Here is a 15,095-nt window from a genome sequence, read left to right on the forward strand (position 1 = left end):
GGCTTTTCTCCCCCCAAAATCGTTCCGTTATCCCCAGCTGGGGGATGTGGCCTTGCAGCGTCCCCCGAAGTCGGGGCAACCCAGGAGGGGGTCCTTGCTCTGGTGCGTCCTGGGGGACCCCACAGCACCCACCCACCCGCCGGTGGGTCCAGGACTGACCCGCTTCCCCACGTGCCGTGAGGGCCGGCACCCCCAGTTTCAGCATCCTCCCCTGGGATCCCCGGCTCCATCCACAGCTGGGGTCCCGCAGCCAAACTGGGAACCCAGGACCAGTTAGGGACTACGTACCAGCTGGGGGGGTTGGCACTGGTTGGGGGATTTCAGTCCCAGCTGGGGGGTTCTGGTACCAGCTACGGGGCTCTGATAATGGCTGGGGGTCCCAGAACCAGCTGGGAACTCAGTACCAGTTGGGGGCCTGGTACCAGTTGGAAGCACCAGTACTGAGGGGCTCTGGTACTGGCTGGGCACCCTGGGAACTGGCTGGGGTCTCTGGTGGTAGCCGGGGACCAGTTAGGGACTCAGTGCCAGCTGGGAGGGGCTTGGTGTGGGCTGGGGGGATTCGGTCCCAACTCAGGGCTCCAATTCCAACTGGGGGCCCAGTACTGGGGGGGGGGGGGGAGGGGGAGGCGGGCAGTACTGGTGTGATGGGGTTCTGTACTGGCTGGGGGTCCCAGTACTGGTGAGTGGGGGTCCTGTACTGGCTGGGGGGGGGGGGCAGGGGGGGGCTCATACTGGCTGGAGCACTCCAATCCCAGCTGGGGGTCTGGTACTGGCTGGGGGGGGGTGGTACTGGTTGGGGGTGTCTGGTACTGGCTGGGAAGCCCTGTACTGGTGGGGGGTGTCCCATACTGGCTGGGAGTGCCGGTACTGGTGGGTGGGGGTCCTGTACTGGCTGGGGAGGTCTGGTACTGGTTTGTCCACTCCAGTCCCAGCTGGGGGCTGGATACTGGTGGGGGCTTCAGTCCCAGCTGGGGACCCCGGCAGGGGCTGGCGGGGCTCCGGTACCGGCTGGGGATGTGGTGCGGGGCGGGGGGGGCTCCGGTACCGGGGGCTCCGGTGCTGCAATGCCGCGGGGCTGCCAGCGGCGCTGCGGCAGCGGGGACCGGGGGGGGGGGGGGGGGGGGGGCGGGGCGGGGCGGGCGCTGCCGGTGGCGGCGGGGGGGGGGCGGGGGGGGGCGCGCGGTCCCGGTGCCGTGCGCGCGTGCAGGGGGCGGGGGCGGCGCTCCCGGGCCCGGCGGCCGCTCCCTGCCCGGCCCCGGGCGGAGGGACGGCAGGAGCGGGCAGGAGCGGGCAGGAGCGGGCAGGAGCCGGGCAGGAGCGGGCAGGAGCGGGCAGGAGCCGGGCAGGAGCGGGCAGGACGGTCCCCGGTTCGGCGGGCCCGGCGCGGCCGCGCTCGGATTATGAGGGAAGCATGAGGCCGCTGCGGGGCTGGCTGCTGGCCGCGCTCCTCTCGCTCACCCCGCGGGCAGGTAGGTCCCGGCCCCGCCGCCCCGGCCCCGCTCCCGCCCCGGCCCCGCTCCCGTCCCGCGCCCCGGCCCCGCCGCCGCCGCTGCGGCTTTTTCGCTGCATCGACACATTTTTCCGCAGCGCCGCCCCGCAGCGCCCCGGGAGGGGCCGGGGCCTCGCCCCCCGCAGCCGCCCGGTGCCCCGGGTCCCCGCGGGGGTCCCCACGCCAGCGCCCCGGCCCCTCCGGGGGGTCCCCGCTGGGATGTGTCCCCGTATCGCCTCCCCGTCCCCCGCCCGTCCCCGCGGAGATGTCCCCATCGCGGCCCTCCGGGTCCCCTGGGTGTCCCCACAGTAGCCCCCCCGTCCCCTCCGGGAGGTGTCCCCACGGAGCTCCTCCGTGTCCCCTCCGTGTCCCCGCGGGATGTGTCCCCATCCCGGCCCTCCCTGTCCCCTGGACGTCCCCTCCAGGACGTGCTGCTCTGCCCAGCCCCCCCAGTGCAATGGCGTTCCTGGGTGCCCCCGCGTCCCCTGGGTGCCCCGCTCTGGGATGTGTCGCTGTCCCAGCCACCCGTGTCCCCTGGGTGTCCCCTCCAGGACGTGCCACTGCACCCGAGGCCCCCTGAGCTTCCCCTCCCAGCTGCGTCCCCACACTGGTCCCCCACGTCCCCTGGGCACCCCCAGCCTGTGCTCCCCTCCTGGCCACGCCACCATACCTGGCTGTCCCCCCCGTGTCCCCCAGCCGTCCACCCTGGGACACGTCCCCATACCCACCCTCCACGTCCCCTGGGTACCCCCTCCGGGACACGCGTGTCCCCTTTGGGGTGCGATGCCACACCTGGGTCACCCCCAGAGCGCGTCCCCGTCCCCATCCCTCCTCATCCGCAGCTCCCCGCGCCCCCAGTCCCCCGGGCCGCCGCCACCAGCTCCCCTCGCCCGCAGGTCCCGCCGCGCAGGCCGGCTCGCTGCAGCGGAGGCTCCCCCGGGCCGGATGGCAGGACGGGCGCGTCGTTTCCCAGGTCACCCACCCCAGCAGGCTGGTGGGGCAGAGCTCGGGAGGAGAAGTCCAGAAGCATCAGCTGGACACCAGGGTCAGGAATGAGCCCGGAGGAGGAGGAGGAGGAGGCCCCGTAAGTGAACCCCACCCCCCCCATCCGTGCTCTTTCTGGGGTCCCCGGGGGGGCGGGCAGGTCCCCAGGCAGCTGCCATCACCGGCCCGGCCGCACCCCGGCACACGCGTGGCCACCGGCATCCCAAACCGGAGCCTTCATCCCCCTGGGGACCACGCCGCCGCTGTCCCCCCTCCCGGCAGGGCACCGATGTGTGCCGCGACATCCCATTAAATCTGGGTACCGGCGGCGCGCGCGCGGGCGTTAGGAGAGATGAAATGGGAGCGGGCAGGCAGGCAGGCAGCAGGCAGGCAGGCAGCAGGCAGCAGGCAGGCAGGCAGCAGGCAGCAGGCAGGCAGGGAGCAGGCAGGCAGGCAGGCAGCAGGCAGGCAGGGAGCAGGCAGGCAGGCAGGCAGCAGGCAGGCAGGGAGCAGGCAGGCAGGCAGGCAGGCAGGCAGGCAGGGCTTCTGCAGAATGAATGGGCTCACGGCTCCGGCGCCGGCGAGGACGGATCCAGGCCACGTGGGAGCAGCCCCACGCGTCCCACCCGCTGCCGTCCCCCGAACCGCGGCCGGTTTCCCCACCCCGGGCTCGGTGCATCTGCACCGGCCGGCGACCTCCATCCCGGGGCTGGCGGCCGGTTCGCCCGGCGTTTCGGGGAGCTGGCACACGCGGCCCATCCGGCACCGGAGGGGGTTGATGCTTTCAAAGAGGTGGTGGCGGCTGCGGAGGCTGGCGCGCATCGATCCCCCCCCATCTTCGCTGGATAAAAGGCGAAATAATGAGCTGCGATTGCCGCAAAGGTGATTTAAACCTGGCATTAAGTAAAACCACCGGACGCCAGGAAACGCCGGGGGGTGGCCGGGCCGCCACTGGCGCTGGCGGGGCTTTAGGGAGGTGTTAAGCCGGGGCGTCGCGGGGGGACGGAGCGGCTGCGGATCCCGGGGGACTCGGAGTCGGAGGGGTGCCGTGGGGTCCCGGCGGAGGCCCCAGCAAAGCCCCGGTGAGGCGCTCCCGGCCGCGCTGCCTGAGCCGGTGGACGCGGTCTCGGCTGGGGCCGTCCCCTCCCCGCGGTGCTGCACGGTGGCAAACGCGTCCTCGTCCCCACGCCACCGTCCTGAGCTGCACCCGGGGTCCCAGCGAGGGGCCGGGGCGCCCCAGGAAAGGCTGGGCTTTTCCTGGCCGCCGTTTCCCCCGGTGCGAAGCCCTGGAGCTCTCGAGGGACGCGCTGGGGGTGACGGACCCTCCCCCGTGCAGTGAGTTTGCTGGGTCTCAGGCAGGTGTCGCAGCGCACGGCTCCCGCTGCCGCCGGCAGGAATTAGGTCAGGAGCGACGGCGCTGCCGCGGCCGAGCTGGGCCTGCCGGGGGCGGGGGTGATGCTGCGCAGCCCCCACCCAAATACGGCTCCCGAGGACGTGGGCGACGGGATGCAGGTGCCCTCCCAGCACCGCGGGAATGATGACTTTGGGGCAAAAAAACAGCGTTTTCCTTTACACTGAATTTCTGGGGGTTAAAAATAAAAGTGCACCTTTAGAGGCTGCATATTTGGCTTGGGTTTTTTTTTATTATTATTATTTTAATTTTTAATTTTCTTTGAGGGCTGGCGCGGGGGGGCTGACGGCTCCGGCTCTCTTGCAGGGGCTGCATCTGGCCCGGGTGAGCTTCGTGGTGCGTGCCTTCGGCTCGGCCTTCACCCTCGACCTCCGGCTGAACCAGTGAGCGGCCCCAGGGGTCCCGGAGGGGTGGGGGGCACCCGCCGTGGGGCTGGGGGCACCCACAGTGGGGTTGGGGGCACCCGCCATGGGGCTGCCACTGCCTCCTGGCAGGAGGGAGGGGGTGGAGAAGCCGGGGGTCCCTGGGGACAGGGGTGCACTGTGCCGAGCCGTCCCAGCTCCGGTACCGGGGCTGAGCTGGGCAGGGAGGGGGGCCCATGAGGTGCCAGCACCCTCCCAAAGCAGGGGGTCCCATGCTGGGGTGATGCCACGTGCATGGGTGGTGGGTGTGTGCACGATGAGGGTGCTGCCAGCAGGGCCACGGCCGCTGCCGTCTCCCTCCTCCTCCTCTTCTTCCTCCTCTTACTCCCCACCGCTGCGGCCTCTCACCCCCGCCTGCTCCCCGCAGCCACCTCCTCGCCTCCCACTACGTGGAGCGGCACGTCAGCGCGGGCAGCAATGGCAGCCACAGCACGGTAAGCTGCATGCCGTGCCGTACCACGTTGTGCCATGCCAATGCCGTGCCAGTGCTGTGCCAGACCATGCCGTGCCACGCTGTACCACACCATGCCATGCCATGCCACATTGTGCCATGCCGTGCCATACCATGCCATGCCGTGCCATACCATGCCATGCCGTGCCAGCTCTGGGGTCGTGGTGGCAGATTTATAAATCCAGCAGAAGTCCAGGCGTGGCCACGAGCATCTCCATCTGGGTGGCCTTGGGGTGCCCCCCTGCCCCTGGGGTGCCCAGCCCAGGCCTCAGGGTGCTGCTCCGGTGGGTGACGGGGGGGATGCACCTGATGCGGTGCTGGCGATGGGCGATCCCCAGGGGGCTTTGGCGCGTGCTGCCAGCCTTGCCCGGGGCGGCGGCGGGTGCCTGCCCGGGTGCCATGGGCGCCAGGCGCACCCCAAGGGTGACAGGCAGCGAGCCCCAGGGCCGCCAGCCCGGGCACGCCGGCGAGGGGCAGCTGCCCAGGGGCAGGGGCAGGGTCCGGCCGGCTCAGCCGCCTCTCCCCGCTCTGGCAGGGCGCGGGGGAGCACTGCTACTACCAGGGCCGGATCCGGGGGCAGCCCCGCTCCTTCGTGGCTCTCTCCAGCTGCCAGGGCCTGCGGTGAGTACCCCCCGCTGCCGGGTGGGCTGAAAGGGGGGGCCGGGGGGGCTGCACCCCCTGCACCCTGTCACCCCCTGTCTCTCTTGGCAGCGGGGTCTTCTCAGACGGCCGAGCCACCTACCTGATTGAGCCCCAGGTGGGCGCCGAGCACGGGCAGGTGAGTGGTGGCACCAGGACCCACCATGTGTCTGCCTCAGTTTCCCCACTGCAGCATTATGGGTCTGGCTGTGGCTCGGGGACAGCATTGGGGACACAGGGACGTGGCGGTCCCCGCTCCATGCTGTCACGTCCACGCGTGGCTGTGACACTCGTCTCCCCATGGCAGGGCCTTCGACCACACATCATCCAGCGCGTCCCCAGCTGCTCCCGAGCGGGTGAGCCTTTGCGCAGAGCCAGCGCTCATCCCCAAGGTCTGGTGACGGTGGCCCCGGTGGCCCCGTGTCCTGTGCCCTGCCAGCTCTGTCCCTTCCCTCCAGGCTGCCTCTTCCCTGCACTGAACCAGCGCGTCGCGGGCGGGTTACCAAAGCTGCGGCGGCGGCGGCAGGTTAGCAGGGACAACGGGGGACACGGGGCAGGGGACAGGGGACATGGGGCAGGGGACATGGGGCAGGGGATGGGGACGCTTGACCCCAGTGGGCCTCCAGCTGCCGGCTCAGCCTCGCTGGGGTGGCTGCTCGCCCATGGCACGGCTCTGCCGCGGGTGCAGCCAGGCTGGTTCGTGGGTGCTGGGGAGGTGTTTGCAGGATGCTGCTCCTGCACGGGCTGGGGGATGTCCTGGGCACCCACCAGAGACGCCGCAGCCGGAGGGGATCTGTCCCCAAGCCCACCCAGGCGGCCTTTCCCCCTCCGTGCATCCCAAATACCCCTCGCAGGCAGCCACAAAAGGGGTCAAAAAGCCCCTTCGCTGGGGCCTGGCGGGCGGCTCCTGCCGCAGCCGGCTCAGCCCTGGGCTCCCGCCGGCAGGTACGCCGAGCCCAGCACACGGTTCACAGCGAGACCAAGTACATCGAGCTGGCGGTGGTGAACGACCACCAGCTGGTAAGTGCGGGGGATCCTGGGGTCGGTGGGGTGGGGGGTCAGTGTGGCCCCCCCAGCCCAACCTGGCCCCTGGTGTCCCCCCAGTTCCTGCAGCTCCGCAAGTCCGTGGTTCTCACCAGCAACTTCGCCAAGTCCGTGGTCAACCTGGCCGACATGGTGAGAGGGGGTTCGTCCCTGGGGAGGTCGGTCCCTGGCAGCTGGGGGGTTTGTCCCCAGGGGGTGCATTCCCAGGGGCTGGCCCGGGTGGGCTTGTCCCTGGGAGGGGATTTGTCCCTGCTGGAGGTTGTCCCCAGGGAGTTTGTCCCCAGCACCTGGGGGGTTTGTCCCTGGGGGGGGATTGTCCTCCAGAGGTTTGTCCCACTGGGGGTTTGCCCTTGAGGGGACTGTCCCCCGCAGCTGGTGGCTTTGTCCCCAGGGAGTTTGTCCCTGGCACCTGCTGGGTTTGTCCCTAGGGGGGCTTGTCCCTGGTTCCCGGTGGGTTTGTCCCAGGGGGGGTCTGTCCCCAGGAGGTTGGTCCTCAGCACCTGCTGGGTTGGTGCCTTGAGGGTTTGTCCCCAGGGCTTTCGTCTGCAGCACCTGGGGGGTTTGTCCCTGGGGGGGTGGGTTGTGCCCAGCTCCTGGGGGATTTGTCCCCAGGGCATTTGTCCCCAGGTCCTTGGCACCTGGTGGGTTTGTCCCTGGGGGGTTTGTCCCTGGGGGATTGGTCCCAGCACCTGGTGGGTTTGTCCTGGGGCAGAGGTTTGTCCCCAGCGCCATCCCCTCGCCCCCGCAGATCTACAAGGAGCAGCTCAACACCCGCATCGTGCTGGTGGCCATGGAGACCTGGGCGTCGGAGGACCGGATCCGGATGGGGGAAGACTCCCTGGAGACCCTGAACGAGTTCGTCAAGTACCGGCGTGAGGGGCTGGCGGAGCAGAGCGACACCGTCCACCTCTTCTCGTGAGCGCCGCGGCCGCGTCACCTCCCCGGGGCCAGGAGCCGCCGTCCCCTGTCCCCACCGTCCTCTTCCTCGCAGGGGTCGGACGTTTCAGAGCAGCCGCAGTGGCACCGCCTTCGTGGGGGGCATCTGCTCGCCCGCCCGTGCTGGAGGCGTCAATGAGGTGGGTGCGGCGAGTCCCCCCACGAAAACGGGCTGGGGATGCGGGGGGTCCCTCCGGTGACTCCCCGCTCCCTCCCGTGCAGTACGGCAACGTGGCAGCCATGGCGGTGACGCTGGCGCAGACGCTGGGGCAGAACCTGGGCATGATGTGGAACAAGCACCGTGTGGCGGCAGGTACCCGCCCCGGGAGCGGGATGAGGACGGGTGGGGGGACACCGCAGTGCCACCAAGGCGGTGGCAGGACAGCCGACACCCCCAGCCCGTCTCCTCTCCTCCCAGGGGACTGCCGCTGTCCGGACTCGTGGCTGGGCTGTATCATGGAGGACACAGGGTGGGTGCCCGCTTGGGGTGGCGCTGCCACCGTCCCCCACGTGCCTCGTGTCACCACTCCCGGCGGGGGCATCGCCAAGGGTCCTGCCCCGTTTTGGGCACAGTCGTGCCTGGCGATGCCACCCGGGCAGCGCGGGGGGGTGACGGTGTCCCCCGCCCCGCAGGTACTACCTCCCGCGGAAGTTCTCCCGCTGCAGCATCGACGAGTACAACCAGTTCCTGCAGGACGGCGGCGGCAGCTGCCTCTTCAACAAACCCCTGAAGGTAACGGCCCCCCCGATCCCCCGGCCCCGGGGCGGCTGTCGCGAGGGGGAGCGATGCCCCGGGGGCAGCTCCGAGGGTCCCTTGGGACTCGCGGTCTCCCCCAGCCCCTGCCATGTCCAAGGTAACGGCACCGGCGTCGAACCCGGTGTCCCCAGTGGGGGACAGAGCCGGACCCTCACGCTTGATGGAAAGCGGTCTGGGGGTCCCGCCATCCCCTGGGGACATGATGCCCTTTTCGGGGGGCTCGTGGCAGCACCCAGCTCGGGGGCCCCCCCAGCACCTCCTCGGTCCCGGCAGCTCCTGGACCCTCCGGAGTGCGGCAACGGCTTCGTGGAGGCGGGAGAGGAGTGCGACTGCGGCTCGCTGGCGGTGAGTGGGGACTGGGGTCTGCTTGCCGTGGCCGTGCCGGGGCTGCCGGCATTGCCGGGTGGCTGATGTGCCGTGCCGGCCGCTGTCCCGGCAGGAGTGCGCGAAGAGCGGGGGCAACTGCTGCAAGAAGTGCACGCTGACCCACGACGCCATGTGCAGCGACGGGCTCTGCTGCAAAGGCTGCAAGGTGCGGGGCCGGGGGGCCGGAGCCGGCGTCCCGCGTGGCTGGGTCCTGCGAGCCGCTGGGGTTCCTGCGCCGCAGGCTCCTGACGTGGCGGCTTCATCCCCCGGGTGCAGTACGAGCCGCGCGGCGTGTCCTGCCGGGAGGCCGTGAACGAGTGCGACATCCCCGAGAGCTGCACTGGGGACTCCAGCCAGGTGAGCCGGGCTGGGGGGGACACGGGGATGCGTTGTGGGTCCACGTGGCATCACCCATCCTCCTCTCCGTGTCCCCCCAGTGTCCCCCCAACCTCCACAAGCTGGACGGCTACTTCTGCGAAAACGAGCAGGTGAGTCCGGCCCGGCGTGGCGGGACACAGCCGTGGGGCTTGGGCACAACCCATGGGGCTCCGGCATGTCCCCATGGGCTTGGGCACATCCCGTGGGGCTTGGACATGGCTCCTGGGGCTTGGACACATCCCCACGGAGGTCAGGAACGTCACGTGAGCTCAGGCATGGTCCCATGGGGCTCTGGCATGTCCCATGGGGTTGGACACCTGCCTCGGGCTCCAGCACGTCCCCGTGGGCTCCAGCATCCTGGGCACGCCAACGGCTGCAGCTGCGGCTGAGCCATGCACACGTGCACGGGTGTGGGTTTTGGGGTGAGCTGACTCCCGCAGCAGCTGGGGTCCCCGGGGTGTTTGAGCCCTCCCTGTGCAGCGGGTCGTCATCCCTGCGCCACACAACCCTTCCCTGTGCAAGCCAGGGCTGCGGTCCCTGTGCCACATGCCTTCCCTGTGTGCGTGAGCGTGGCCCTGGCCCCTGCCCTGTAATTTTTCCCATCCGTGTGCTGCTTCCTTGCGCACACATGCCCACAGCGATGGGCCATGCAAGCCTGCGTCGTCCGCCTGCGTTGCAGCCGTGGGCCATGCAAACCTTCCACGTGAACGCATGCGTGGGGCCCCTGTCCTTGCACCACCTCTGTGGCCACGCACACGCGTGTGCAAGCTCCGTGACCCCTCTCCCTGCTCCCCAGGGACGCTGCTACGGCGGGCGCTGCAAAACCAGAGACCGGCAGTGCAACGCGCTGTGGGGCCGCGGTAAGTGCCGGCCCCGGGGTGGCTTTGCCAGGGTAGGGAGGGACAGGGGGTGGCAAGCGGGTGACACCCATTTTCTCCCAGGCTCAGCCGAGCGCTTCTGCTACGAGAAGCTCAATGTGGAGGGGACCGAGAGGGGCAACTGCGGGCGCGAGGGCCTGGGCTGGCTGCAGTGCAACAAGCAGTGAGTGAGCCCCATCCCCGTGTCCCCTCCCGGCTGCCACTTGCCCGCCCCGGTGATGCCACCGGTGCCTTGCAGGGACGTCCTCTGTGGCTTCCTCCTCTGCGCCAACATCTCAGGCGCGCCCCGGCTGGGCGAGCTCAGCGGCGAGATCGCCACCACCACCTTCTTCCACCAAAACCGCTACGTGGACTGCAGGTGGGTGCCACCGCCATGGGGACAGGGACGTCCCCGGTGGGGGGGGTCCCGGTGTCACCCGCTCTCACCATCCTGGCGCAGGGGAGGCCACGTGCAGCTGGTGGACGGCTCGGACCTGAGCTACGTGGAGGATGGGACGCCCTGCGGCCCCGGCATGCTGTGTCTCGACCACAAATGCCTTCCAGCCACGGCCTTTAACTTCAGCTCCTGCCCCGGCAGCTGGGACGGGAAGATCTGCTTCGACCACGGGGTGAGGGACACGGAGGGGGACAAAGGGGACCCGGGGAGGTGTCGCGGCAGCAGGGGGGTGACGCCGTCCCCTCGCAGGTTTGCAGCAATGAGGGCAAGTGCATCTGCCGGGCCGAGTGGACGGGGAAGGACTGCAGCGTCTACGACCCCATCCCCGAGCCGAAGCCGACGGGGGAGACGGAGCGATACAAGGGTCCGTGCGCCCCGCGGGGGGGAGCGGGCTCCCCGTGTCCCTACTGTCCCCGGTCCCCACAGGCCAGGGTGTCCCACTTTGTCCCCAGCCACCCCCCGGGGTCCAGTGTCACCATCCCCCCCAGTGCCACGGCCCAGCTTGGCACAGCTGGGTCTTGTCCCCCCCCAGGTCCCCACAGCGCTGGGGCTGCCCTGGGGCTGTGTCCCCGTGTCCCCCCCACTGACGTGTGTCCCTGTCCCCTTCCCCCTGTCCCCTCTGTCACAGGTCCCAGTGGCACCAATATCATTATCGGCTCCATCGCGGGGGCCGTGCTGGTGGCTGCCATCGTCCTAGGGGGGACAGGCTGGGGATTTAAGTAAGCAGCCGCCGCATGGCTCGTCCCCTCTGCTGCTGGCACCGTCACCGGCCACGTCCCCCCCATGCACTGTCATCGTGCCAGGGCGAGGCCCCTGCCCTCATGGGGCCACCCCAGGCACCCCAGTCCCCCCCCAGCTGGGCATCGCCTGTGGTGCGGTCCCCTGGGAGCTGGGGATGCCTGGTCCCCTCGTCCCTGCCTTGTCCCTGCCTGGTCCCTTATCCCAGCCCCTGCCTGGTCCCCTGGCCCTGCCTGCCCTGCCTGCATGTGTCACCGGGGGTTCACTGTCACCCTGACCCCTTGCTCGGTCCTGGCCGTGTCCCCAAGCATGGGGTGCCGGGGGGGCTGTGTCGGTGGCCCCCACGTGTGTGTGCGCGCGCTCCTGCCTGGCACTGGGACACGTCTGCTGCCTGTGGGACCAGGGACACTGGCGGGGGACACATTGGGGGGACGGCGGGGACACGGGGGTGGCACTAACGCTCCTCTCCTCTCCCCCCGCCGTCCTCCCCCCAAGGAACATCCGCCGAGGAAGGTACGACCCAGCGCAGCAGGGAGTGTAACCGTCCCCCCCCATCGTCTCGTCACCGTCACTGTCACCGTCACAGTCCGGCAGCCTGACGGCGTGGGAGCCCCCCCGGGCCGGGCCCGTCTGTCCGTGTCGCTGTGTGTCCGGCCGTGCTGTCTCCATCTCTGTGCTCCCCACAGCTGAAAAGAGATGGCGGTTGGGGGGGGGCCTGGCAGCGGCCCCCCCGGTGCTGGCTCTTTTCAGCTCAGTGTCCCCCCATGTGTCCCCCGTGTCACAGCCCCACACTAAACACACCCCACTTCTGTGTTGCAGGTCCGGGGGGGCCTGAGCGGGGCCACTCTGCCCCACGCCCCCCCCTCCCCAGCGCCTCATTAACAGCAATTAAACGGGGCGCCACTGCCAAGAGTCCGGCCGAGGAGGAGAGCGGGGGGGGCACCCAGGACCCCCCCCCGACCCCCACCGCGCCACCGCGAATGTACGGGGCTCCCGGCCCCCGCCCCGGGGCTGGCAGCACTCCCGCACCGGGATGAATGTACCTGTGGGGGCGAGCAGGGACTGCCCAGCCCCACATCCCCCCTTCAGCATCTTCCAGCTTTGGGGCCTGGGTCCCCCCAAATGGCAGGCCAGTATATCCCAGGACAAGGCCAGTATATCCCAGTACCAGGCCAGCAACCCCCCAAACTGCCCCCCCCTCCAATGTCATGGCTGCACCTGCCCGGCCATGGGACCCCAATGTCCCAGCAGTGGGGACTGGCACCCGTGGGTGCCAGGCTCTCCCTCTAGGGCAGGGGCTGCCCCTCCCTTCCCCAGCTCGGGCAGGTGAACCCCAGACTGGTGGCACTGGGACTGGGGGGGGCAGGTGGCAGCGGGGCTGGGGTGCATGGGGCTGCTCGGTGGGTGGCACGTGTCACCCCAGCCCCGTGGCAGGCTTGTGGCACCTGTCCCCAGGGCAGGCTGCTGCACAGCCCCTGCCGGGTGTCCCCCAGCCCCATGGCACGTGCCACATGTCACCCTGCATGGGGTGGCTCTGTAGGGCCACCCAGCCCACAGCACCACGGAGCACTGGGGCCCTCACTGGCTCCTTCCACCACTGGTGACGCTCAGCATCTGGGGGACACCCCAGGTGACACTCAGTGCGTGCGTGGGGGGACACCCGGTGACACACAGGACGGGGGACCCCATGCCCATGGCGGGGTTGGGGTGTCCCCTCCATCTCCTCCGTCGCCCAGCGTCCCTGCCCCCCACCATGGATGCAGGGGGTGACCAATAGTGTCCCCAAGCCCAGCCAGGGCCGAGGCGTGTGGTGGCCCCCAGCGCGGTGTGACAGCCCAGCTGGGTGCCTGCAGCGCCCATGGGTGCCTTGGCTGCGGCGGCACCAGACAGGGGCCACAGCACTGCTGTGCCAGGGTGCTGGGAGGTGACAGCAGGACAGGGGGTGGCTGGACATCCCCAGGCTTGGCTTTGGTGGTGGCTCCTCGCGTGATATATCGATCAGCCAGGTGCCCTGTGGTGACGGGCTGGGGGACATGGGGACCTGGGGCCACCATGGGAGCTAGGGGTCTGGACCAAAACCCCCATCTCCATCACTGTCACCACAATGTCCCCGCAGCTGTCACAGCCACAGTGCCGGGGTGGTCCCCGTGGCGAGGGGACGCCCCTGTTTCAGAGCAAGAAGCCACCGTTGTCACTGGGTTTGGGGACATTTACATATATATATATATATATATATATAAAAATATAGGGTTTTTTTCTTAATGATTTTAACGCTGTAAGGTCAAGCGGTGCCGCGGTGCCGCCACGGACGCGTCAGGGAGGGCCCGCGGCCGGGATGGGGGGGTGCACCCAGTGCTTCCAGAGCCAAGAGAGCAAAACACCCTCCCCAGGCCCCCCAGCAGGCCGAGCCGATGGGCCCCGTCCCGGCACGCTGCAGGGGACAAGCACACCGGGGCGGTGGCAAACCCCCCCCGCCCCGCCAACTCACCGCCAGCTGCACCGCCATCCCGCACCGCCTCGCTCCGCGCTACCGCCCACAGCCGGGATGGGGCCCCGGGTTGTGGGGTGGGGGCTTCGCCGCCCCCTCGAACGCCTGCGCCTCGTCTCGCGCTCCTGCTTTGCACACGCTGGGGAGCCGCCGTCGCCGCTGCTGGAGCCGCCATTGCTGGAGATGCCGCGTGCTCCTCGCTCGGCCCCGGCTCCGGCCCCCGGGGAAGCCTCCTGCAATGTCGCAGAATTTATTTACAATAAAGATTTGGAAAATGATGGGGGTTCTGCTCGTTCTGGGGGCATGAGCCTCCCCACATTTCATCCGTGAGCATGCTCTGGCTCCTGGTCCCCTTCACCTCGTCCCACCGCCGTCCTGCCCCTGTCCCACACTCCACCCTGGCCCATCCCCAAGGGTTGGGATGCCTGTCTGAGTCGGGTGTCATACAGAGGTGATGGCACATGGCGAGTGCCACCGAGCTCAGGCCCTCCGAGCTTTTGCCCAGCTGGGGGCCCTGCCCCACCGCGGGGACACACGGCCGCTCCCCGTCCCACTGCAGAGGTGCTCAGTCCTGTGCCTGTCCCAGGGCAAGGACACGGCGCCATCCCTGCCCCACCACATGCACCAGTCGCTGTCGCAGCATGGGGACCAGTCCCTTGCACGTCTCTGGGACGCAAGAGCTGTTCACCATCCCTTTGCAGGGACTCACGGGCAGGCTCCCGTCCCCTCCCAGGGACACCCTCCAGCTGGGTCAGCTCTGTGCGGGGCCCTGCCTGGCTTTGCGGTGGGGTGGGCAAAACCAGGCAGACGGGGACTTGGGGATGGGTCCCCAGCTCCCAGAGGGACCCACAGGGATGAAGCATTCTCCCATGGGACCAGCCTGGGTGATGCTCAGCCAATGCTGGTGCGGCAAAGCTCGGCACAACCGGACTGACCGGCACAGCCGGACTGTTTGGCACAACTGGAGTCCTTGGCACAGTCGGACTCCTGCTCGGCACAGCCGGACTGCTCGGCACATCAGCCACGAGAGGGCTCCCCCAGTCCAGTCCACACACGCCTGGACTGGATGGCGCAGGAGATGATGCTCTGACGTCCCTGAGATGCTCCAGGGCCACACATGTCCCTGCAGCCCCCAGCCCGAGCTGGGAGGACGGAGCCTGAGGACAAGGGCACAGGCTGGGGGGGGGGCTGCAGCACATCCTCCCTGTTTGGGGCCCTTTGATGGTAAAATCAGTGAGGGAGACCACATGAGCATTGCTGCCCGTCCCCTCCATCCTGGCAACAGCGGGAGAGGCCCAGCGTCCCCCTGCCCGCAGAGGGTCACGTCCCTGGGGAAGCCCCTTCTCTGCCAGCCAGGGAGGACGGGTGGGATGCAGGCCAACGCGTGCTGCGATGACTCAGCCCGAGCCGTGGGGCTGGGGGTGCCCCTCGCCCTGCAGAGCCCCAGAGGGACCCGCTCTGGCGTCTCCCTACACCGTGTGGCATGAAAAAGCACCCGAGACAGCACCTTGTGGCAAGTACCGGGGTCCACGCGCATGATCCAGGGTACCAGGGTGGGCGAGGACGTGCACCACCGGCTCTGTCCCACTTGCGGTGCTGGGGGTGGCCGGGAGCACCTCAGGGTGCTGGCAGGGTGCTCCGCAGGGTGCTGCCGCCCTCCAGGGGAGACCCAGCCCCA

General features: G+C 69.5%; 1 protein-coding gene across 1 annotated transcript; it reads left to right on the forward strand.

Annotated features, from left to right (window-relative positions):
* Window positions 1-1,363: 1,363 nt before the first annotated feature.
* Window positions 1,364-10,914, forward strand: ADAM11 (ADAM metallopeptidase domain 11; the record flags this gene model as incomplete). Its single annotated transcript, XM_082332171.1, has 24 exons — window positions 1,364-1,469; window positions 2,386-2,573; window positions 4,191-4,267; window positions 4,674-4,740; window positions 5,293-5,378; window positions 5,469-5,535; window positions 5,704-5,752; window positions 6,313-6,416; window positions 6,501-6,572; window positions 7,189-7,355; window positions 7,432-7,516; window positions 7,599-7,689; window positions 7,795-7,846; window positions 8,010-8,109; window positions 8,407-8,478; window positions 8,573-8,665; window positions 8,776-8,856; window positions 8,937-8,987; window positions 9,674-9,737; window positions 9,819-9,918; window positions 9,994-10,113; window positions 10,195-10,363; window positions 10,441-10,555; window positions 10,820-10,914. Exons 1-24 carry the CDS (start codon window positions 1,412-1,414, stop codon window positions 10,912-10,914), a joined length of 2,223 nt encoding a protein of 740 aa, XP_082188297.1. The 5' UTR covers window positions 1,364-1,411.
* Between the last annotated feature and the right edge of the window lie 4,181 nt (window positions 10,915-15,095).

This window comes from Platalea leucorodia (assembly GCF_965183815.1).
Source record: "Platalea leucorodia genome assembly, chromosome: 22".
Taxonomy (NCBI): Eukaryota; Metazoa; Chordata; class Aves; order Pelecaniformes; family Threskiornithidae; genus Platalea; species Platalea leucorodia.